This window comes from Ovis aries, chromosome 2 (assembly GCF_016772045.2).
Source record: "Ovis aries strain OAR_USU_Benz2616 breed Rambouillet chromosome 2, ARS-UI_Ramb_v3.0, whole genome shotgun sequence".
Classification (NCBI taxonomy): Eukaryota; Metazoa; Chordata; class Mammalia; order Artiodactyla; family Bovidae; genus Ovis; species Ovis aries.
Genome location: NC_056055.1, coordinates 84,133,001 through 84,159,359, shown reverse-complemented (window position 1 = coordinate 84,159,359; position 26,359 = coordinate 84,133,001). Strand labels below are relative to the sequence as shown.

General features: G+C 37.9%; 1 protein-coding gene across 13 annotated transcripts in view; it reads right to left on the bottom strand.

Moving 5' to 3' along the window:
• Nucleotides 1–26,359, bottom strand: part of CCDC171 (coiled-coil domain containing 171) — a 352,484-nt gene that overhangs the window by 222,523 nt on the left and 103,602 nt on the right. For all 13 annotated transcript variants that reach the window (XM_004004388.6, XM_060409497.1, XM_042243466.2 and 10 more), the window contains 5 exons: nucleotides 19,110–19,216; nucleotides 17,184–17,273; nucleotides 16,148–16,348; nucleotides 13,433–13,600; nucleotides 11,487–11,675 (listed from right to left, as the gene is read on the bottom strand). In XM_004004388.6, the coding sequence (XP_004004437.1) occupies nucleotides 11,487–11,675; nucleotides 13,433–13,600; nucleotides 16,148–16,348; nucleotides 17,184–17,273; nucleotides 19,110–19,216 (755 nt within the window). The remainder of the gene's footprint in view (nucleotides 1–11,486; nucleotides 11,676–13,432; nucleotides 13,601–16,147; nucleotides 16,349–17,183; nucleotides 17,274–19,109; nucleotides 19,217–26,359) is intronic.

Below are 26,359 nucleotides of genomic sequence, written 5' to 3'. Positions count from 1 at the left end.
CCACCCTTATGGCAGAAAGTGAAGAAGAACTAAAGAGCCTCTTCATGAAAGTGAAAGAGGAGAGTGAAAAAGTTGGCTTAAAACTCAACATTCAAAAAACCGAAAAACTTGGCTTAAAACTTAACATTCAGAAAATTAAGATCATGGCATCTGGTCTCATCACTTCATGGCAAATAGATGGGAAACAATGGAAACAGTGACAGACTTTATTTTAGGGGGCTCCAAAATCACTGCAGATGGTAACTACAGCCATGAAATTAAAAAACGCTTGGAAGCGTCTTTTCTCCTTGGAAGAAAAGCTATGACCAACCTAGACAGCATATTAAAAAGCAGGGAGATTACTTCACCAACAAAGGTCAGTCTAATCAAAGCTATGGTTTTTCCAGTAGTCCTAAATGGATGTGACAGTTGGACTATAAAGAAAGCTGAGCGCTGAAGAATTGATGCTTTTGAACTGTGGTGTTGGCGAATACTCTTTTTTTTTTTTTAATTTGAATGCTTTTATTTATTTATTTTTAATTTAAATTTATTTATTTTAATTGGAGGCTAATTACTTTACAATATTCTTGCGAGTCCCTTGGACTGCAAGGAAATCGAACTAGTCAATCCTAAAGGAAATCAATCCTGAATATTCATTGGAAGGACTGATACTGAAGCTGAAACTCCAATACTCTGGCCAGCTGATGTGAAGAACTGACTCATTTGAAAAGACCTTGATGCTGGGAAAGATTGAAGGTGGGAGGAGAAGGGGACGACAGAGGATGAGATGGTTGGATGGCATCACTGACTCCATGGACATGAGTTTTAGTAGGTTCCGGGAGTTGGTGATGGGCAGGGAAGCGTAGCATGCTGAAGTCCACAGGGTTGCAAAAAGTCAAACACGACTAAGAGACTGAATTGAACTGAATGATCCACAAAAACCTACCCATGAATGTTAAAAGCATGTTTAATCATAATTGTAAAAAAATAAAAACAACCCAAAGCTCATCAGCAAGTACCTAGATAAACAGTGCTATATCCATACATGGAATATTACTCAGCAGTAAAAAGGACAGAGCTACCGATACAACCAACAATGTGAATAATTCCCAAACATATTTTGTTGAGTGAAGAAACACCTAAAATGCTACATACTGTATGATTTCAGTTATATAACACACTGAGGCTTCCCTGATAGCTCAAGTGGATAAGAATCCACCTGCCAAAGTAGGAGACTCAGGTTCAACCCCTGGTCTGGGAAGTTTCCACATGCCACAGAGTAATTACCCCATACACCACAACCACTGAGCTTGTGCTCCAGAGCTCAGGAACCACAACTACTGAGCTCTCGTGCCAAAACCACTGAAGCCCACGGGCCCTAGAGCCAGTGCTCCGCAAGAGAAGCCAGTGCAATGAGAAGCCCACACCCACAACTAGACTTAAGCCCTCACTCTCTGCAACTAGAGAAAAAGCCTGTGCAGCAACAAAGACCCAGCACAGCCAAGAAATAATAAATAAATACAATTTATATAATATTCTGGAAAAGGCAAAACTGTAGGGGTGCAACAAACCTGCAGTTCCCATATATAGTCAGTTGTTTTTTCTCAAAGGGACTAGGGATACTAAATCAGGAAAAGTAAAGTCTTGAATAAATGGTGTGGGAAAATGAACCTCAGCCTCCATTTAACATCACACACAAAAATTAATTTGAGATGGATCACAGACCTAGACAAAAAGGTAAAACTATAAAACCTCTAGAAGAAATGATACGTTATCTTCAGAATCTTGGGCTATAGAAAGATTGCTTACCACATAAAAGTACTCAAAAGAGAAAAAGATTTATAAGTTGAACTTCACCAAAATTTTAAAACTTGTGATCATCAAAATAAATACTAAAAAATAAAATGGCAAGTGAGATATGGAAAGAAAATACCTTGGATACATATGTATGATAAAGAACTATATGCAGAATTTATAAAGAACTTCTGAAAATCAGTAATAAAAACACAAACTAACCAAAATTTTAATGTACAAACACCTGAAGAGACACTTCACAAAAGAAAATATGTAAATGACAATAAGAGCATAAAAAGCGGGGGCGGGAGGGAAAGATGGCGGAGGAATAGGACGGGAAGATCTCATTCTCCCTCACAAATTCCTCAAAAGAACATTTCAACGCTGAGCAAACTCCACAAAACAACTTCTGTAGGCCGGCAGAAGACATCAGGCAACCAGAAAAGCAGACCATTGTCTTCAAAAACAGGTAGGAAAAAATATAAAAGACGAAAAAGGAGACAAAGGAGGTGGGGAGAGAGCTCCGTCCCGGGAAGGAAAGCCCGTCCCGGGAAGGGAATTTTAAGAAGAGAGGTTTCCAAACACCAGGAAACACTCTCCCTGCCGAGTCTGTGGCGAGCCTTGGAAACACAGAGGGCAACATAACAGGAAGGGAAAAATAGATAAATAATTAAAACCAAGAGATTACAAGCCCACCAGTAACTCCCCCAGCGGAAAAGCAGCACAGACGCCTGCATCCGCCATTGGGAAGTGGGGCAGGGCAGGGACGCGCGGGAGGCGCGGGCTGCAGAGCTTTGCAAGAATCGGGCCGGAACGCCCCACGCACAACCAGAACGATCTAACTTGGGCTAGCAACCCAGACTGTGGGATAGCTACCACGCGAAAAGCTCGAACATAAGACACCGCCAGGACCCAGCACAGAACAAAGGACGGAACGGAAAAAGCCGGCTGCAGACCATTCCCCGCCGGGGACAGGCAGCCAGAGCCGTAAGGACTGGAAAGGGGCAATTGCAGACCCGGAGAGACTTTACTTACCTAACTGCAAGCAGGCTCCTTTGCTAAGACTTCTGGGGGTGCAGGACAGTCACAGTCTGCCTCACGGGGTGCGCCAGCGGTCCACCCAGAGAGCTGAGCGGCAGCGGCGGAAAAGGTGACAAGCCGCAGCGATCGTGCTCGCCAAACTCCTGAGCTACTCGGACCTGGGAAGGGCACAAAGCGCAGTCCCAGCCGCATTTGTGCCTCTGAGGGCTGCCTGAGGGCCGAACCTGAGCGGCTTGGACCGGGGAAGTGCACGCAGCCTAGGGCCGGCCCCAAACGGTTCCCGGCTGAGCATCGTAGAGCCGGAGCGGTTTGTGCGCCGCGAGAAAGGACAGGTCAAGCGGAGCAGAGATACTGTGTGCACACGACAGTGCTATTTGTTTGCAGCATCCCCCCTCCCCACAGCGCGACTGAACTAGTGAGCCTAAAACCCAGCAAACAGAAGAAGTTAAACAGAGGGAACCACCTTGGAAGTGAGCCCACACGGCCCATAACATCAGAGAAGAGCCAGATATATTTTTAATTTTTAATATTTTTAAAATCTTTTTTTTTTGCTTTTGCTTTTTTTTTCATTTTTTCCGAGCTTTTTTTAATTGTTAAGTCTTCTATTTCTCCTCTAATTTTTATTTCTATAACCTAGTATTACTATTTTTAAAAAAAAAAGTTTTTTTTTTTTAAGGCAAACACCATATATACTCTTTGGATGGTTGTTGGTGTTTTGTTTTGTTTTTTGTTTGTTTGTTTGTTTGTTTTTTAATAATTTTTTTTCTTTCTTCCTTTTTCCTTCTGCTTTTCTTTAATATTGTATCTTTGAAAATCCAACCTCTACTCCAGATTTTTAATCTTTGCTCTTAGGTTTTTGTTGTCAATTTTGTACATTTAAAACCCAAACTTCACTACCCAAGTTTACCTGAGAGCGAGATTACTGGCTTGACCACTCTCTCCTCCTCTGGCCTCTCCTTTTTCTCCACCAGGTGGCCTCTGTCTCTTTTCTCCCCATCTCTTCTCTATCCAACTCTGTGAATCTCTGTGTGTTCCAGACGGTAGAGAACACCTAAGGAACTGGTTACTGGCAGGATTTGTCTCTCTCCTACTCATTCCTCTCTCTTATCCTCCTGGTCACCTCTGTCTACTTCCTCCCTCTCCTCTTCCCCGTATAACTCTGTAAATACCTCTGAGCGGTCCAGACTATAGAGCGCACATAAGGAAGTGACTACTGGCTAGCTTGCTCTCTCCTCTCTTGATCTTACCGCATCTCATTCCAGTTACCTCTAACTACCCCTTCATCTTCTCTTCTCCTTGTAACTCAGTGAACCTCTCTGAGTGTCCCTCAATGTGGAGAAACTTTTCATCTTTAACCTAGATGTTTTATCATCGGTGCTGTATAGATGGAGAACTCTAGAGGCTACTGTGAAAATAAAACTGAAAACCAGAAGCAGGAAGCTTAAACCCAAAGCCTGAAAACATTAGAGAACTCTTGAATTCAGGGAACATTAAGCAATAGGAGCTCATCAAATGCCTTCATACCTACACCGAAACCAAGCTCCACCCAAGGGCCAACAAGTTCCAAAACAAGACATACCACCCAAATTCTCCAGCAACACAGGAACACTCCCCTGAGCCTCAATATACAGGCGGCTCAAAATTATCCCAAAACCTTTGATGTCTCATAACCCATTACGGGTCACTCCACTGCACTCCAGAGAGAAGAAACCCAGCTCCACCCACCAAAACTCCAACACAAGCCTCCCTAACCAGGAAACCTTGACAAGCCACTGATAGAACCCCACCCAAAGTGAGGAAGCTCCATAATAAAGAGAACTCCACAAATTATCAGAATATAAAAGGCCACCCCAAACGCAGCAATATAACCAAGATGAAGAGACAGAGGAATACTCAGCAGGTAAAGGAACAGGAGAGTTGCTCACCAAACCAAACAAAAGAGGAAGAAGTAGGGAATCTACCGGAGAAGGAATTCCGAATATTGATAGTGAAATGATCCAAAATCTTGAAATCAAAATGGAAACACAGATAAATAGCCTAGAGACAAGGATTGAGAAGATGCAAGAAAGGTTTAACAAGGACCTAGAAGAAATAAAAAGAGTCAAAATATAATGAATAACACAATAAATGAGATCAGAAACACTCTGGAGGCAACAAATAGTAGAATAACGGAGGCAGAAGATAGGATTAGTGAAATAGAAGATAGACTGGTAGAAATAAATGAATCAGAGAGGAAACAAGAAAAACGAATTAAAAGAAACGAGGACAATCTCAGAGACCTCCAGGACAATATGAAACGCTCCAACATTCGAATTATAGGAGTCCCAGAAGAAGAAGACAGAAAGAAAGATCATGAGAAAATCCTTGAGGAGATAATAGTTGAAAACTTCCCTAAAATGGGAAGGAAATAATCACCCAAGTCCAAGAAACACAGAGAGTCCCAAATAGGATAAACCCAAGGCGAAACACCCCAAGACACATATTAATCAAATTAACAAAGATCAAACACAAAGAACAAATATTAAAAGCAGCAAGGGAAAAACAACAAATAACACACAAGGGGATTCCCATAAGGATAACAGCTGATCTGTCAATAGAAACTCTTCAGGCCAGGAGGGAATGGCAAGACATACTTAAAGTGATGAAAGACAATAACTTACAGCCCAGATTACTGTACCCAGCAAGGATCTCATTCAAATACGAAGGAGAAATCAAAAGCTTTACAGACAAGCAAAAGCTGAGAGAATTCAGCACCACCAAACCAGCTCTCCAACAAATTCTAAAGGATATCCTCTAGACAGGAAACACGAAAGGGTGTATAAACCCGAACCCAAAACAATAAAGTAAATGGCAACGGGATCATACTTATCAATAATTACCTTAAACATAAATGGGTTGAACGCCCCAACCAAAAAGACAAAGACTGGCCGAATGGATACAAAACAAGACCCCTCTATATGCTGCTTACAAGAGACCCACCTCAAAACAAGGGACACATACAGACTGAAAGTGAAGGGCTGGAAAAAGATATACCACGCGAATAGAGACCAAAAGAAAGCAGGAGTGGCAATACTCATATCCGATAAAATAGACTTTAAAACAAAGGCTGTGAAAAGAGACAAAGAAGGCCACTACATAATGATCAAAGGAACAATCCAAGAAGAAGATATAACAATTATAAATATATATGCACCCAATATAGGAGCACCACAATATGTAAGACAAATGCTAACAAGTATGAAAGGGGAAATCAACAATAACACAATAATAGTGGGAGACTTTAATACCCCACTCACACCTATGGACAGATCAACTAAACAGAAAATTAACAAAGAAACGCAAACTTTAAATGATACATTAGATCAGTTAGACCTAATTGATATCTATAGGACATTTCACCCCAAAACAACGAATTTCACCTTTTTTTCAAGTGCTCATGGAACCTTCTCCAGGATAGATCACATCCTGGGCCATAAATCTAAACTTGATAAATTCAAGAAAATCGAAATCATTCCAAGCATCTTTTCTGACCATAATGCATTAAGATTAGATCTCAATTACAGGAGAAAAACTATTAAAAATTCCAACATATGGAGGTTGAACAACACACTTCTGAATAACCAACAAATCACAGAAGAAATCAAAAAGAAATCAAAATATGCATAGAAACTAATGAAAATGAAAACACAACAACCCAAAACCTGTGGGACACTATAAAAGCAGTGCTAAGAGGAAAGTTCATAGCAATACAGGCATACCTCAAGAAACAAGAAAAAGTCAAATAAATAACCTAACTCTACAACTAAAGCAACTAGAAAAGGAAGAGTTGGAGAACCCCAGAGTTAGTAGAAGGAAAGAAATCTTAAAAATTAGGGCAGAAATAAATGCAAAAGAAACAAAAGAGACCATAGCAAAAATCAACAAAGCCAAAAGCTGGTTCTTTGAAAGGATAAATAAAATTGACAAACCATTAGCCAGACTCATCAAGAAGCAAAGAGAGAAAAATCAAATCAATAAAATTAGAAATGAAAATGGAGAGATCACAACAGACAACACAGAAATACAAAGGATCATAAGAGACTACTATCAGCAGTTGTATGCCAATAAAATGGACAACGTGGAAGAAATGGACAAATTCTTAGAAAAGTACAATTTTCCAAAACTGAACCAGGAAGAAATCGAAAATCTTAACAGACCCATCACAAGCACGGAAATTGATACTGTAATCAGAAATCTTCCAGCAAACAAAAGCCCAGGTCCAGATGGCTTCACAGCTGAATTCTACCAAAAATTTCGAGAAGAGCTAACACCTATCCTCCTCAAACTCTTCCAGAAATTGCAGAGGAAGGTAAACTTCCAAACTCATTCTATGAGGCCACCATCACCCTAATACCAAAACCTGACAAAGATGTCACAAAAAAGAAAACTACAGGTCAATATCTCTGATGAACATAGATGCAAAAATCCTCAACAAAATTCTAGCAATCAGAATCCAACAACACATTAAAAAGATCATACACCATGACCAAGTGGGCTTTATCCCAGGGATGCAAGGATTCTTCAATATCCGCAAATCAATCAATGTAATTCACCACATTAACAAATTGAAAAATAAAACCATATGATTATCTCAATAGATGCAGAGAAGGCCTTTGACAAAATTCAACATCCATTTATGATAAAAACTCTCCAGAAAGCAGGAATAGAAGGAACATACCTCAACATAATAAAAGCTATCTATGGCAAACCCACAGCAAACATTATCCTCAATGGTGAAAAATTGAAAGCATTTCCCCTAAAGTCAGGAACAAGACAAGGGTGTCCACTTTCACCGCTACTATTCAACATAGTTCTGGAAGTTTTGGCCACAGCAATCAGAGCAGAAAAAGAAATAAAAGGAATCCAAATTGGAAAAGAAGAAGTAAACTCTCACTGTTTGCAGATGACATGATCCTCTACATGGAAAACCCTAAAGACTCCACCAGAAAATTACTAGATCTCATCAATGAATATAGTAAAATTGCAGGATATAAAATCAACACACAGAAATCCCTTGCATTCCTATACACGAATAATGAGAAAGTAGAAAAGAAATTAAGGAAACAATTCCATTCACCATTGCAACGAAAAGAATAAAATACTTAGGAATATATCTACCTAAAGAAACTAAAGACCTATATATAGAAAACTATAAAACACTGATGAAAGAAATCAAAGAGGACACTAATAGATGGAGAAATATACCATGTTCATGGATTGGAAGAATCAATATAGTGAAAATGAGTATACTACCCAAAGCAATTTACAAATTCAATGCAATCCCTATCAAGCTACCAGCCACATTTTCACAGAACTAGAACAAATAATTTCAAGATTTGTATGGAAATACAAAAACCTCGAATAGCCAAAGCAATCTTGAGAAAGAAGAATGGAACTGGAGGAATCAACTTGCCTGACTTCAGGCTCTACTACAAAGCCACAGTCATCAAGACAGTATGGTACTGGCACAAAGACAGACATATAGATCAATGGAACAAAATAGAAAGCCCAGAGATAAATCCACACACATATGGACACCTTATCTTTGACAAAGGAGGCAAGAATATACAATGGAGTAAAGACAATCTCTTTAACAAGTGGTGCTGGGAAAATTGGTCAACCACTTGTAAAAGAATGAAACTAGATCACTTTCTAACACCGCACACAAAAATAAACTCAAAATGGATTAAAGATCTAAATGTAAGATCAGAAACTATAAAACTCCTAGAGGAGAACATAGGCAAAACACTCTCAGACATAAATCACAGCAGGATCCTCTATGATCCACCTCCCAGAATTCTGGAAATAAAAGCAAAAATAAACAAATGGGATCTAATTAAAATTAAAAGCTTCTGCACAACAAAGGAAACTATAAGCAAGGTGAAAAGACAGCCTTCTGAATGGGAGAAAATAATAGCAAATGAAGCAACTGACAAACAACTAATCTCAAAAATATACAAGCAACTTATGCAGCTCAACTCCAGAAAAATAAACGACCCAATCAAAAAATGGGCCAAAGAACTAAATAGACATTTCTCCAAAGAAGACATACGGATGGCTAACAAACACATGAAAAGATGCTCAACATCACTCATTATTAGAGAAATGCAAATCAAAACCACAATGAGGTACCACTTCACACCAGTCAGAATGGCTGCGATCCAAAAATCTGCAAGCAATAAATGCTGGAGAGGGTGTGGAGAAAGGGAACCCTCCTACACTGTTGGTGGGAATGCAAACTAGTACAACCACTATGGAGAACAGTGTGGAGATTCCTTAAAAATTGCAAATAGAACTACCTTATGACCCAGCAATCCCACTTCTGGGCATACACACCGAGGAAACCAGAATTGAAAGAGACACATGTACCCCAATGTTCATCGCAGCACTGTTTATAATAGCCAGGACATGGAAACAACCTAGATGTCCATCAGCAGATGAATGGATAAGAAAGCTGTGGTACATATACACAATGGAGTATTACTCAGCTGTTAAAAAGAATTCATTTGAATCAGTTCTGATGAGATGGATGAAACTGGAGCCGATTATACAGAGTGAAGTAAGCCAGAAAGAAAAACACCAATACAGTATACTAACACATATATATGGAATTTAGGAAGATGGCAATGACGACCCTGTATACAAGACAGGGAAAGAGACACAGATGTGTATAACGGACTTTTGGACTCAGAGGGAGAGGGAGAGGGTGGGATGATTTGGGAGAATGACATTCTAACATGTATACTATCATGTGAATTGAATCGCCAGTCTATGTCTGACGCAGGATGCAGCATGCTTGGGGCTGGTGCATGGGGATGACCCAGAAAGATGTTATGGGGAGGGAGGTGGGAGGGGGGTTCATGTTTGGGAATGCATGTAAGAATTAAAGATTTTAAAATTAAAAAAATAATAATAATAATAAAAATTAAAAAAAAAAAAAAAGAGCATAAAAAGTGCTCAACATCATATCCACCAAGAAAATGTGAAAATCACAATTAAATTCCATTTTAAAACAACTAGAATGGCTAAAATTTAGAAGACTGACAATGACAAACTTTGCAGTGGATATAGAACAATGAAAATTCTCACAAATTGATGGTAGAAATATAAAGTGATAGAACCATTTTGAAAAAAATGTCTGATAGTTTTTTTGTATATATACATCTGTCTTATAAACTAGTGTAAACTACACTCTTAACTACAAAATGAAAACATATGTCAATAAAACAGTTAGACAATAATGTTTGCAACAATTTTGTTTACAATAGCCAAAAGCTGGAAAAAAGACAAATATCCATCAATTCACAATTTATCAAATTGTGATATAAAGTGGAATACTACTCAACTATAAAAAAGAATGAACTGAGAAATACAACAAGCATGAATATTAAAAAAATAAATGTTGAGGGAAATAAACCAACCACCGAAGACTACACACTGAACGATTCTAGAACAAAGGAAAATAATCTGTGATGACAGGTATCAGAACATCAGAATTCTGGGTGCCTGCGGGGAGTGGAAGCTGACCAGAAGAGAGCACAAGAGAACTTTCTGAGGCAATGAAAATGTTGAAGTCTTAAATGGGGCGATGGGTACACGGGTGCATACACTGATCAAAATATCATACTATATACTTAAAATCTGTTCACTGTATGTCAATATTATCTCTAAAAAATTTATTTAGGTCTCTTCAGTGGTAGAAAATGCAGACGATATCACATGGCATCCTGCATGTAGTGAACAAAAGGCCACTTTTAGAGAGTGTATGAATTCATTCAAATTCACAGATAAGCTTAACTTCATATGGGGCTTAAATGCTTGGGAAAACAGAGTGGTCTTATTTTAAGCAACTGGAAACTGTTTACTGGCAAATTTTTAAAATGTGGTTTCTTTTTTTAATTAGACTTGACAATATAAGAATGAGTGGATCAAACAAAGAGGTTAAAACTGAATCAACTATGAGAAGTCTATAGAAAAAAAGTATAGACTGTCATTGTTATTTCTGATTGGGCAGGAATGAGAGTTAGCAATATAAAGTATGTTGATAATATCTTGTATGAGAAAAAAATATGATTTTGCTAACTACACATAACTTCTGTTCTCAATCAAATCCAACACAGAGGACGTATTACCTCTCACAACCAACAGGTTTGCTATAGGATCTATAACTATAATTCAAAGTCTTCAACGTTAGGAACTACAGCAAATTTCAACCCCAAATGAATTAAAATGATGGTTCACATATTAATAGAAATCTCCACAAATGGAATAAACTGGATCAAAGTATATCTACACTAAAACTGATAATATTTTGCCAAAGTTTCTTAACCTTTATTTTTAAAATGAAGGAAATACAATTTTAGTATTTAATTGATCTGTGCATTTTTAACCAGAAACCCTTTTACTTTCAAACTTAAGTGAGACGATCCTTAATCCACCCGAGTGCGTGCATACGCATGTATGCCCATTTGTGTACATGTCTTTGCACAATCACACGTACACGTAACCCAAACAAGCAAGTTCTGTGTGGCTCTCCGAAGCTTTACCTGACTTGGTATTGGTATTAAAAGAACACACTTGAAAGTGAAAGATCGAGCGTCCCGTTTCTAAAGCTCTTTGTGGCGGCAGCATACCTGTGCCCTCTTCTGCACCTCCAGGAGGAGTTCAGAGTACTGCAGCTCCAGTTCCTTCTTTTGCTTGTGCCAGCAGCTCTCCTGGGCTTTGATCTGCTCTGCCACTTTGTTAAAGGTGTCTTCCTGGGTTTGCTGAAGCTCTTTCATCGTATCAGACTTGTTTTTACAGATATACTCTAGATGACTTATCTAAATGGTGAAATGCAATACAGAACAAGATATGCTCACCAATGTGTTCTTTGTATCATCTCCCCCAAAAGCTATTCTAGAATTTTCTACTATATTTTAGGCCTTAAGATCATACAAAAATTTTAAGCTAAAATGAAAACTAAATGAAGAAACAGGAGTTAGTAGAACAAAACTATATTTTAGCAGAAAATGTTTCACTTATATGTATAGATGACATGTTTCTCTAATAAAATTCTATGTGTGTGCTCAGTCACCCAGTTGTGTCTGACTCTCTGTGACCCCAAGGGCGCAGCCCACCAGGCTCCTCTATCCATGGCATTTTCCAGGCAAGAATACTGAAACTGGTTGCCATTTCCTATTTCAGGGGATCTTCCTAACCCAGGGATCAAACCCAACCCTCCTGCATTGGCAGGTGGATTCTTTACCACTGTGCCACCTGGGAAGCCCCAATAACTAACAAAGTTACTTATTCTACAATCAATTTTACTGAGAAAATTAAGAAGAATATTTTTACCTCTAGAACCAAAGCTCAAGCTGTTCAGATATTTCAGTGGAAAAGGAAGTATTTAAATGAGATTTACAAATCTACAAACATTTTACATATAATAAAGCAGAATGTTCCAGTCATTTTTATTTCACATTCAAAACACTGGAAAGCAAATCTTTATCATCTAACATGTACGACAATTAACGATGTTTTGAAACTATGAAAACTATTAAAATACAATGCCATATCAGAGAGCTAAAACATGTACTCATTTTAATTACCGGTAATTTGGAAATCTGTTACATACACATTCACAGCTAAGAACAGTATCTCCACTTATCACAATTTATTCCCTTATTTCCTCAATCCTACTCTCAATGCCTGTGATTGTTTGCCAATCAGACCAAGATAAAAATGCTCTCACTCAAAAACTGGGCCATTACTTCAACAGATTAAAAAAAAAAATTTAGGGAACAATTTTCCTCTCTGTATCCCCCTAAGGGCAAATGTCACGGCAACTAAGACCTAGAAACTAGATCATATAAATATAGTTCTAACTAGTTCAACAGACTCAGGATAAGAATCAGCACCTTTAACGGAGAAACACGTTGGACTGCTAAGCCACTTTAATTTTCAATAACCAAAAGAAGGTTTTTAAATTTTTTTGAAAGACTGACTTCCTAGGTTTGTGAATGTTAAAGGGATGATAAAGTCCAGTTTTCTCCCACAATATGTCCTCCTTACTTTCTAAAGCACTGAATGGGTTTTGTAATGTACAGTTTGTTCTATTACAAGAAATGTCATAAACGTAATTTTTAAACTTTAAGTGCTTTTAAAGTAACATCTCATTATTTCCTGAGCAAAGAATTTTAGGATCATGTTTTTGAATAACTGATTCTTGTTTCTATTTTATGCTAACATAAAGAGTTGGTTTATTAATGTAAATGACTAAGTTCTTTGAATTGCTTCATCAGTAAGATTAATTTATTTTCTTTTAATTAGGTCCCTGTGGCTAACACTGGCTAGTAGTATTAGCATGTCCTGCACAGAAAGTGGAGCTCAGAGACTTCATACAGACTTCAGTCACATTTACATGCCCACAGCAATGGCATCAAACTGAGTTGTAGACAAGCCATAATTAATGGTATTGAATTATTAACACCCAAATTCTTTTTGAAATAAGATGAATGTCAGCCCTTCTTAATGATACTGTGATGTGGACAAATGTCACTGAATTTAATAGAGGAATCTGGTGCCTGAGGACAGTTACCTTCTCATTAGCCCTGTTGAGGTCTACGATCAGGGCATCAACATTCTCCTGCAAGACTGCACAAAGCTCAGACCAAGAGAATTTATCCAGCATGCCTTCTGGTTGTTTTATGAGCACAGAGCCTGCTATCAAGTGCTGATACAAGGTATGAAGGAAGGTTAGCTTCTCCTGTGAGAAAAAAAGAAATTAATTCCAGTATATAAACACTGTAAGAAGTAAAACACATAATTCACATGGTGAAGAATTTATGTCAAAAATCCTAGAAAGGAATTAAAATACTCAAGTATGGGAATATGGTCATCTTGGGGACTTTTTTAACATTCAAAGTTAAACATCAGATAGAAACTTACAATTGCTTACACTTAGTAAAAAATCTCAAGTGTAGAAGCCAAACGACCTGGGTTCTGAGGCCAGCGCTGCTGCAACTGAGGCCATGATCGAGCCAGTGTCTGTTCAGGCTTCACCTTCCTTGGCTTTAACATGAGGTATCTGGACTAGATGCTTCTAAGCTCTTCTAACTAGACGTTAACATGGTAATTCCATAATTTTATATTTACATTTGCCAAAAAAGATGTTAAGTCAAAAAACCAAAATAAAGAGTGTACCCAACACTGTTAAAGAAAAAGCTATACCAACATCTGCACTTGACATGCACACAATTACTCAGCTTTCCTCCTCCTCCAGAGATTCTGGTTTACTTACCACTTATAGGAAATCTATCCTAAGCCCCTTAGGCAAAGCAGACAGTGATATGAAAGAGACGGGAGATAGGCTCATTATCTTCCCCCACTTAGAAGTTTATATCGGACTTGGCAAACTGGGCATTTATAGGTGTTCAAATATCACAAACTTAGCAGTCCAAAAAAAAAGAAAGAATATGGCTGCCCAAGACATAATTTAAAACTGTTCAATTAAAAATATGTAAAAAATTCTTTCAAATTATATTGCTACTGTTGTAGCTAAACCATCCATTGCTTAATGACCTAGAAACACTATACTATAGAATTCATTAAAAAGCTGATTTCCATCTTGAAAACAAAAAGGGAATTTACTTACTAAAATGCCAAATTGCTCTTGTTATAATACATTTTTATCCTTAAAGTCAAAGAATGGAATTCAAGACAAGGTAATTGTGAAAAGCTACAAAATGAGCATTTTAGGTAGATAAAATAAGTTCTCTCAAGGTTTTTTAACAGACCAACAGGAAAACCTTTAAAAGAAATTTTAAATTTCTATTTAAAAAATAGGATTCTAATCTTCCAGGTAAGAACTGAATGTAGCATATATAAAAGTTTTGTAGTTAGAAGCTGTGGTGAAAGTTTCCAATATATATAAAAATACATATCTTTCATTCTCTCTATATGTCATCTTAGATTTTTTCCAAATATAACAATTTAAACCCCCCCCAAAAAAATTTGAATATGTAGCTATATCCACAACTTGAATTAAGATATAAGAAGAATCTTTATAACAATGCATGTATCTTTATTTTTTAAGCAATTAAAGATGTCGTTTGCATTTTCAACTAAATTGAGACATTCAAAAATCTTATTAAATATAACTAGCCAAACATAATACTCAGGCACTAACAATCTTCCCTCTCCGCATTTTGCCAAGTGATCGAGTTCTTCCTAAAGGGTAATTCATTGTGTCGCCATCACGTCCTTTTTGCTTGGGCTGTGATGAACCATGCATGACAATCATCCATTTGGCGTGAAAAGAGAATCTCAAGATCCAAAATCAATTCACACATGTTGAACCCAACCACAATCCTGTAGACATGCTGACTTTACAATACAGTCAGCCTTCTAGTTTCCTTTACTTTAATCATTATCTGATGTGTAGAACAATTCCAGCCCCTTCATGTGGACACAATTTAAATCCCAGACTGAAAGAAGAGTGGGAAGAATGTTTCCTTTTTACTCTCTTGGCATTCATGTTCATATTTGTTCGAGTAATGAACTCAATATGCAAGACGACTCAGATAAACTAGCTCCACGCTAGCTAGACTAGCTCTACATCCCACGGGTAAAAGAAAATATAAGATTACAATTCTACTCACACAGGCTCATACAGTATGGAAGAGTCTGTCATAATATTTTAAGAAGTCATTAATAAATTAACATGGATAGGCAACCCCCAAGGACATCCAAATAAACTTTTTAACTGTGTGAGACTTCTATTTTTCTAAATTTTGATTAATATCTTACAATTATAAAAAATAAGGCAACTTTCTATTAAAGTAGATATTATTCCTGTTTTGCAAATAAGGAAGCAAAGATGTGGAGAGACCAAACCATGTGGCTTGTCCATATTCACAGTTTGTAAACATAAGTACCTCTATCCAAGTCAGTTCTTTCAGGTTACAAAAAAGATTCTTTCCACCATGTCAGGCTACTAAACTACTGAAATAAAAAAATTATTTTGTCAATGACACACAAGACTGTTAGGAGCATAGCTGCTTGAAATAGTATGTTCTAACAGAGAAAATAACTTGTACAAATGATAAAACAGTTAAACTACTTTATTTCTCTCACAAAATTGTATCATACAAGAGTAATGGAATGGCTGGTTTTGCAGCTGGCATGAACACTTCAAAACAGCTGAGAAGAATTTTTTGAATTAAATAAGAGTAAAAAGACCCACTTGATGTAAATTTCTAAAAGTGAGATTAGTGCGAGGCCTCCCTGTCAGTCCTCTTGTCCCAGGTAATACCTCAGTATCCTTATGGAAAGCCTGGGAAAGCTTCTGAAGTTCACTCTCAGATTGGGCTGCTCGCGCCTTTTCTTTCTCCCAACAGTGCAGCACATTCTGCAGTTCCACTTTCAAAGTGTTTATTAGAGCCTCTCTGTCTGCACATTTAGTGCGCAAATGACTTAACTCTTTACTGACATCTCCCAGCTTATCCTGAAGGTCCTGTTGGAGACACCAAACAAAAAGATGGTGGGAAGATCATAACACTTAAATATAAAATGTTAATCAAAAAACCTATTCCAAAAAGCTCTTTACAAGAGTTTTCCTTTCAGCTCATTATTTAAAAAAAAACAAACTGGTAGCTCAAAAACTTTAAAATAACATTTTAAATATAAATCTCCTAAATTTACCATAAGAACATTTACTTCCCAGTGATATTTCAAATGCCAGTAGAAATCTCAAATACATGACATGAAATTCTGCTTCACTTTTCAGTCCTTACCCTTAACAGATTTCATTCACGTACATCCATGACAAACAACATGAACCCACACCAAAAAATTCCAACTCTGAGAGTTGCCTTAGTATAATTTTTCAAAGATGTAGTACATAAAAGCAGCACAAAAAATAAACCGTTGTCCTGGACCTTAGCTAGGTGTGATCTCAGCCCACTACTAGGCATGATGTACTTAAAACAATGACTCCACTCCAAAATTATGAAAACTGACTCCAAGCACTGATGTGCTTACATAAGATATGTTGACTGTGTAGCTAAGGTTGGACATCAAATCTTAAAACAATATTTGAATCTATGGTACTATCATTAAATCTGGGAAATGAATTTTTCCTTGAACCAAAACAATTTCCAATAAAGTTTTTTCAATGAAAAACCATTCTTATTTTGATCAACAATAAAAAAAAATTTTAAGCGGTATCTAAACATACTTAATAAAAAAAAGGAAGATATATTTTCATATAGCTCTCCTTAAAAATATCCCCTAGATAATTATATTAATTTCTTAACACAACAGGAAAAAGCTTTTCTAAATTATAATACCTTTATATTTTTAGTGTGAGATTCTATCTTCTGTTTGGTAGAGTCAAGTTCATTAGATGCCTTTTCCTTAGCATTATTCATGTTGCTTAGCTGATGAAAAAAAAATGTAAGTAACTTTTAAAATATTTTCCAAGGGTGGATAACTCAAAAGCTAATCTTTAAATTTTTATGCAATTATCAAATACAAACTTTTGATAGTAATTCAGTCTTAAAAATGTATTTCTTTTGGTTAATTATGTAATTTCTGTCACAAGTTCACATGCTAAAACGAAAAGCAAGCATTCAAGCTTAAAATGTCAGTGATATTGTTGTGTTTTTACCAGCTATCTGGATAAAGGATTTCATTCTTACTGTAAACAAATATAACTTTATTTTTAAAATCCTACAGGACCAAAATGCCAGAAGGAATGGCATCTATACGGAAAGAAAAAAGGACAGAGCAAAAGCCTGTTCTTTCTACATCGTGAGGGTATCCGCGGGTCTCTCACTCCATATGACAACCTCAGGGTCGGTCACATGCAGTCCTACTGGGAAGGCTTGTGGCAGGTCATCAGTTGGTCCCACTCTGCTTGTGATTTATTTTCTTTGACAGTTCATTCTTCTTTCTGTCAGACTGCTCTTTTTGCTTTCTTTGCAGCCACCCCCTTGGTCTCCCCACTGCTGTCTCTGGCACTGGTTCACAACAAAGCGCATTACTAAGCCAAAGCCTGCTGAGTCGACTTTTCAACTGTGCTGAAGATCATGTGACATTCATCCTCCCAAATAACAATTCGCTGTGGGTAATATGTTCCTACTTACCCTGCAGCTTCCAGACCTAGGCCTCAGAAGAGGTGCATAAACTACTAACAATACAGGTTGTCTTGTCTCACTGGGAAAGACGGCAATGTTTGCTCTTTATAGAAATTTAATTATTCCAGTGGTCATTTTCCTTAGAAGGCACTAAGAAAACTCACTTTTCCTTCTTTCTTCACCTTAGCAAACTAAAGTAAAATATGGCTCTTTTGAAATGGGAAATATAAGGGTTTCATGGCCTTTGTATTACACGAAACAAAGAGATAAACATAGAGGGATAAATACTAAATTACATGTTTCGTAACTTGTCTTCAGTTAGAAAAATTGTCTGTTGTTTTACTGTGTTTAACGTAGTTACTTCATATTTTCTAATGTGATAAGATGTAACTAAATAAACTCTTCAATTTTTAAAGCACAAGTTCATAAAACATTTTAATACCCAAGAAAATTATCAATCCACAAATTAAACAATACAAAAGAGAAGATAACATGTACACACATGGCTAATTCATGTCAATGTATGGTAAAAAAAACACTACAATACTGTAAAGTAATTAGCCTCCAATTAAAATAAATAATTTTTTAAAAAAAAGAAGATACATAGAAGCATGAGTTTTTTCAATCAGGAAACCAAAACCTCCAGGCTACATCAAGCAGATATTTGTTTTTAAAAAACTTCTAACAGTCACTCCCTTTACAGAATGCAAACTAATTTCTTTCTTTTTTAGTAAGATCTCTACAATTTGTAGAACTCTTAAGCCAAAATATTGACAAGCCCTAAATGTCCACTACCTATTCCAAATCTCATGAAAACACATTAACATTTAAATATCATATTAACTGAGTTGCACGGCTTTTTTAAATTAAGTTAAAAGATAAATTATGAAGACCAAGAAGTGACAGTCTTTAGAACTCCGAAAATAGCAGTGTGACAGAAGAGTTACAAAAACACAAGTGAGACCTGACTTTAGGCCACATTCACAGAGAAAACAGTGACAGACAACTTATTATTTTTTTATCTGTGAGGCTGTCAAATCAACATTCGCAATATTTTTGACCTTTGTAACAAGCAAGTAATACGTACTGCTGCAGGCCGAAGGCTATGTGTGTGGAGCCAAACAGTGCAAGTGTTACCTCATTAGATGCATCTTCCAGCTTGTTCTGGTAATCTGTCAAGGTACGTCTCAAAGTCTCAAGGACAACAGAGAAGCTGGGAGGTTTATCTTTGTCCTTGTGGATGCCTACAGAAAAATACAGAATGAAAATATACCATTAAAGTCACAAAGAGACAACAGTTAGCTGAAAAGACATCATGATACATGAGAAGACTCATTCTTCTAAGTATACTGCTGTATAGCCAAGTATTAATCGATTTCTAAACAAGTGGTCAAATTAAGTTCATCATATAGCAAGTACAAACTTATGGCTACTTTGTACCTAAGTCCACCCTGTAGTTTGTAGTAAGATCTTTAATTCTTTTTTTTCCCATTTCCAAAGTAACTATAGTATTTGTGCATACCTGTCATCCAACAATTAAATAAACAGTCTATACTAAACACTGTTTGGGAGAGTTAAATATACTTACTTTGGTCCCTGTGTTTCTGATCAGTCAGGCCTATTTTTCTCAAACAATAATTTCTGAACCCAAGAGCACATAATTTTGTTATGCTTAGAAATGATATTCTTCAATCCTTAAAATTCTCAAGTTACAATTTGAAATAAATTATAAAAATACTAGTACTATCTACATAGGCCCACATCATGTTTCAATTAAAACTCTTAAAACCGATACCCATTGTAAAAATGTGAGTATTTCCACATTATGCCCTCAAACTATTTTAATTTAGCTAGGACATAAGTTAGTTGACTTAATCAAGGTCACATGGTTAAATGCAATTTAAAATATTAATCCAAATCATCAAAAGTTTAGCTTCAAAAACTACTTTAAACTGTTTGCTTATTGTATTACTCATAAACTGTAAAAAAAAAGTTGCAAATTTTAAAACATACTAAAAGTATAATAATTCCCCTTTCATATTTTATAATCTAAATATTAATATAGATAAGAAGCATTCAGAATAACTTTTTATTATTCATTGATTTATTCAACTAATTTAATGCATGAATGTATTCCTGCTGCTGCTACTGCTGCTTCTGCTAAGTCACTTCAGTCGTGTCCAACTCTGTGCGACCCCATAGACGGCAGCCCACCAGGCTCCGCCGTCCCTGGGATTCTCCAGGCAAGAACACTGGAGTGGGTTGCCATTTCCTTCTCCAATGCATGAAAGTGAAAAGTGAAAGTGAGGTCGCTCAGTCGTGTCCGACTCTTCGCGACCCCACAGACTGGAGCCTACCAGGCTCCTCTGTCCATGGGAGTTTCCAGGCAAGAGTACTGGAGTGGGGTGCCATTGCCTTCTCCTGAATGTATTCCTACTGTGTACTAATCCTAGACATTAGGCAAATGGAGGTGAACAAGAGTGGTGGAGTGTGTTCTTATGGGATTTACCATCTAAACAGAAGAGATGAGACAGTAAACGGTTATGTAAGCTCATTCATCCATTCCTCAAGTATTCAGTTGCTGGAACTTTAGGGAGAGGAGGGAAGAAGGCAGTAACGAAGGAAAGAAAGGATGAGTAAAGGGGGGAAAGTCTTTGGTTAATAACAGAACAACTTCATTTACCTCAGAGTATTAATGATAATTATTATTTTAATTTTGAACAAAATGTTATTAGTAAACATTACATTCACCAAAGTATAATGTAAACACTATCTGAAGTATGGGTACACCTTAAATTTTCTTAAAGAGAAGAATAATAATTAACTGAAAAACCAAAAGTAATGTGGAAACAACACATATCCCAGCGAGAGGGGAAAAAAAGAAGACAGTGCCCTCAGCCATGAAAATGAAGGAGACAGTACTCTTCATAATGACTATGAGTTGGAGAGACAACTCATTAAAAATTTTATTAGAGGTCTTACTAAATATATTTTTTTTAAATTGCTCTCTTGCGCAAGATTAAAAAAAAAAGTAATGTATAATTCTTTTCTTTTGCTACTACACAAGTAGACCATGAATAAATCATTCAAGGACACCCGGGAAATCTATTAGCTTATACAATAAGGGAGAAAACTTGCTCTTAGAAATCCAGAAGAATAAAAATCACCATAATATGGCTGTTGAGGTATAAGGGGACAAAATGCCCTCTCCTTACTGACCCATGCAAATCTTTTTTTTTTTTTTTTTTCACTTTATTTTACAATACTGTGTTGGTTTCACCATACATTGACATGAATCCACCACGGGTGTACATGCGATCCCAAACATGAACCCCTCTCCCACCTCCCTCCCCACAACATCCCTCTGGGTCAATCCCCATGCACCAGCCCCAAGCATGCTGTATCCTGCATCAGACATAGATTGGTGATTCGATTCTTACATGATAGTATATATGTTTCAATGCCATTCTCCCAAATCATCCCACCCTCTCCCTCTCCCTCTGAGTCCCAAAGTCTGCTATACACATCTGTGTCTTTTTTGCTATCTTGCATACAGGTCCGTCATTGCCATCTTTCTAAATTCCATATATATGTGTTAGTATACTGTATTGATGTTTTTCTTTCTGGCTTACTTCACTCTGTATAATCGGCTCCAGTTTCATCCATCTCAACAGAACTGATTCAAATGTATTCTTTTTAACGGCTGAGTAATACTCCATTGTGCATATGTACCACAGCTTTCTTATCCATTCATCTGCTGATGGACATCTAGGTTGTTTCCATGTCCTGGCTATTATAAACAGTGCTGCGATGAACACTGGGGTACATGTGTCTCTTTCAATTCTGGTTTCCTCGGTGTGCATGCCCAGCAGTGGGATTCTGACCCATGCAAATCTTATATTCTATATACAATAAAGTCTCTCTGCCTGAAAATGCTTTCACAATAAAGTTCAAATGAGGTGAAAAGTATGCTTTATGTCCCGGCCACCTTCATTATAAAAAGAAGTACTTACTGGTACCTTAACACGACAAAGTGTTCACAAGCAACAAGAAAGGATCCAGGAGCTTACTGACTAAAATGTGATTCAACCTAATAACGTCCTAACCACTGCACTATTAGCACCCCAAACAATAAACTATTAAACTATCCTATCAGTGAAAGGACTAAAAACTCACAGATAAAGAACAGTAATAAATAAATAAACAAGGTACAATTTTAACAATAGTCATAAATGGTTTTTCAAAGGTCAAAGTGCAAATGAAGAACAGCATGTGTCACGACCATTTATAGCACCATTACGCCGACTCAAAATCTTCTTGGTTCCTCTGTCTTCATCCCTGTCCATGTATGTCTCTCTACACGGGTGCCAGCCTGTACTTTCACACCACTGCTGCCTGTCTCAGTCTCTTTCTCACTTTTAAGTAGGTTTCAAGTCTGGGTGCTCAGTCGTGTCCGACTCTTTGTAACCCCATGAACTGTAGCCTGCCAAGCTCCTCTGTCCATGGGATTCTCCAGGCAAGAACAGTGGAGTGGGTTGCCCTTTTCTTCTCCAAGGTCAAGTCCGGGTTCACCTTGACAAAGCTTTTCCTTGAATTAGTAGCCCACAGAAGGGAGTGAGATGGAAGTAAAGGGTCCAAACCTTCCATTTAAATGTTCCCTTTTGAACAATCTGAAAAACTAAATATTTTTACATGACTCAAATAAACCACTGTTTTTCAGGATGGTATTATCTATCATCTCAGTAACCTACAGTTCCACAGAAGAAACAGTAAACTATCATGACTGAGGTGAGTCTATTCCCTCCACCTTGTCAACCATTCTATCTACTTCAGTATCCTGCAAGACCTCAATTATTAAGAAATAATGGACAGGACTTCCTAGGTGGCTCAGTGGTAAAGAATCTGCCTGTCAATGCAGGAGACACAAGTTTGATCCCTGATCCAGGAAGATCCCACATACCACGGAACAACCAAGCCCATATACCACAACTATTGAGCCTGTGTCCTAGAGCCCACACACCACAACTACTTAAGCCCACACACCCGGGAGCCCATGCTCTACAACAAGACAAGCCCCTGCAATGGGAAGCCCATGTACCACTCGACAGTAGTGGTGAGAAGAGAGAGTACCAGAAAGTAACCTAGAGAGTAACCCCTTCTTGCCGCAACTAGAAAACAGCCTGTGCAGCAATGAAGACCCAACAACGCCAAAAATAAATAAATAAATAAAATTACTTTTTAAAAAATTAATGGACAGAATATAAAATAAAAGACTTTTAAAAAAGATATCTACTATAGAACATGAATAGTCATATTCATCCTCAGAATAGAAAAAATGAAAACAAAACCCTGTTGTTTAATGCTGATTTTTAATCATGTAATAAAACACAGAAAATAACATTCAAATGGGTTTTTCACCTGAGAAAATCTAAATATTTAATATAATTATGACTAAGAAAATCCCTTTTTCATTCTAAAAGCACTGAGTATAAACATTTTGTTGGCAGTTATATTTTACAAGCTCAGACTACGTTCCATATATTAAACTCATCTTATTTACTGAGATCATAAACATCTTCTTTGTCTTGCAAACACTGGTCCCCATTTTAAATGGCTGATAACTTCCCTCACATACGGACAGTATTTATCATGTAAGTCCTACTCACCCACCCACTATGTCCCCAGGAAGAGTTCAAAAAATACCTCCCTTACCAAGGTTTAAGAAATGTGTTGGGGGGTGGGGGAAGGGCTGAGCATACTTGATGACCTCTGTAGTCTGGTGGGCATCTAGGTGCAGTAGCTGGAGAGCCTGGATAACAGTGGAAAATGATGCCACCAAGCTGGGTTCAGTGAGGATTCTGGAACCTCAAGTGACAAGGTCAAGTGGTAGCCTCAACTTGCAGTGACAAAATGGATATGGTTATCATAACAGGCAGTGGATTTGAAGTAATAAACAAAACGGTTTTACCCACAGAGATCACTAGCATTGGCTACTGATCACAGTTTCTGGGACGAAAACAGATAGGCACTCTACGTGAATGTTACTTGACTCTTGTAAGTAGAAAAGTTCTGGGTCTGATTACCAGAAGTAGAAGTTAAATCTACACAAAAGACATCTTGGCCCTCAACCAATTCTGACTTGAGTTTGCTCACAGACCCAGGGCCAGTGGATCCCCTTTAGGAAACCGAACAATCCTGCCCCAAAAGATCATATTGCAAATCTATCTCCTAGCCTTCCTCCAAGAACCAGGCAACCATTTAGCAGGGTGACCGTGTACTGGGAAGGGGAGTTACACATACCTCAGATAACTGGACACTGGATTGGAACTGACTTTAATTCCTGGAGAGCTAATATGCTACTGTGGTTCCCTAGTTAGGGGAGGAGCTTATACAAGCAAGCTTTGGTTAAGGTCTAGCTCCAGTGGGCCCGAGGTGAACCCACACAGTTGTTTTCCCACTTCGGAATGTGCTGTTATCAAAAACAAATGCAGAAACTGGCACAATGCCCATATTAGTTACCTGACCCATGGAATGAGGAGCTAACAGAGGAAAACAGGAAAAAAAAGTAAATGGAAGTCACCAAAACTCTGATCTACCCAAACAGTAAATTAAAAGTAAAGCCACATTCCTAGAGAGATTGCAGAGATTAGTGCCTCTGTGAAAGATGATAAAGGGTTGTGATTCCAACCACATCAGCATTCAACTCATCTATCTGGCTAGTGCAGAGTACAGATGGGTCTTAAGGAATGACAGTGAATTACTGAAAGCATAATCACACGTGATTCCAATTACAGCTGCAGTTACAGATGTAGTTTCATTGCTGGAGCAAATCAATCCATTTCCTGGAAACTGGAATGAGGCTATTTCTTCTATCCTTTTAATAAAAAACACCAAAACAGTTTCTTTCTGCTTGCAGGACCAGCAATGTACCCTCATGACCTACCTCAGAACCACATCAACTCTAGCACAATCCAGTGTATAGAAATCTCCATCAGCTCTCCATTCTGGAAGACATCAAGTGTTCCACTTTATTCTCTACCAAGTTGATCATATTATTCTGACGGCTTGAGTTTAAGCAGGCCAAGTTTGGCAGGTACTTACAGGTGAATGATAGTGTAAGCTTTTAGAATTTGGGAAAAAAGCAAGCCATCCTCTACAGGTAAGTATTCTCTTGAAAATCCGCTTTTGACTTGCTACTGGTCCTTAGCAGACAGTGCATTCACACGCCACAATTTAGCATGTGACCTGAGTTGCCCATGGTAAAATGGTTACTGTCAGATCCACCAACCCCATTAATTTGAGCATTCATGATAGCAGTCTATCTCAAAGGAAGGTGGTATATACAAACCTGGGTTCAAACAAATCCTGCAGGCACAAACCAAGCTGCATAAATAAGTAATCCAGATTTCCTATTCTTGTTACATTGTTTCTTCTGTCTTAACCTATATCCTGAACCTGTGGACAAGTTCCCTATAACCAGTTGACTAATGTTGGTCGGGGGGGGGGGGGGGGGGGCATGGGGGTGGGTGTGGAGAGAATGGGCTTGTTATGTAGATGTTTCTGTACGATGATGTGCTGACGTTACTCAAAAGTACTGGACTTCCCTGTTGGTCCAGTGGTTAAGAACCTGCCTGCCAATGCAAGGGACATGTCCTCAATCCCTGGTCCAGGAAGATCCCACACGCTGTGGGGCAATTAAGCCTATATGCCCCAACTACTGAGTCTGCACTCTAGAGCCCAAGCTCCACAACAAGAGAAGCACCACAATACAAAGTCCACACCGTAACTGGAGAGTAGCCCCCACTGGCTACAACTAGAAAGAGACTTCGTGAAACAATACAGACTCAGAGTGCAGCCAAAAATTAATTAACTTTAAAAAAAAAAAAGTAGACAGCTGCATCATGACAGCCCTAATCAAGGGTGGCCTTGAAGGATGGTGATGAAGCAAAAATCCCCCCAAGTATGCAAAGCATCAAGTACTGGACCTGACTATCATTTTGTCTGGAATGAGAGATGATCAAAGGCACAAATATACATTTATCTGGAGGTAGTAGCTAGCAGACTGGCTGGACAGTCAGGGATTCCAAAAGATGATAGGAAAACCGGTGCCAAGGTGGTCTGAGCAAGTGTGTGGACAGACCTCTTAAGATGGGCACTATGCCCCGATCAACTGAGGTGGAGGAGGATCTTAATAATCAGGAGGACAAAATGAAGCATTCTGTGGGTGTCAGCTAGCATATTTTCCAAGTCACTTTTCCCCCTGCTCATCTTTGTCACCCTTACAACGCAGGAATCACAGCAGCAAGAGTGGAGGGAAGGTATGGGCTTGGCAGCATGGATCTTTACTCACCAAGGCTGTCGGGCTTACAATTCCTGTTAAGTGCCAG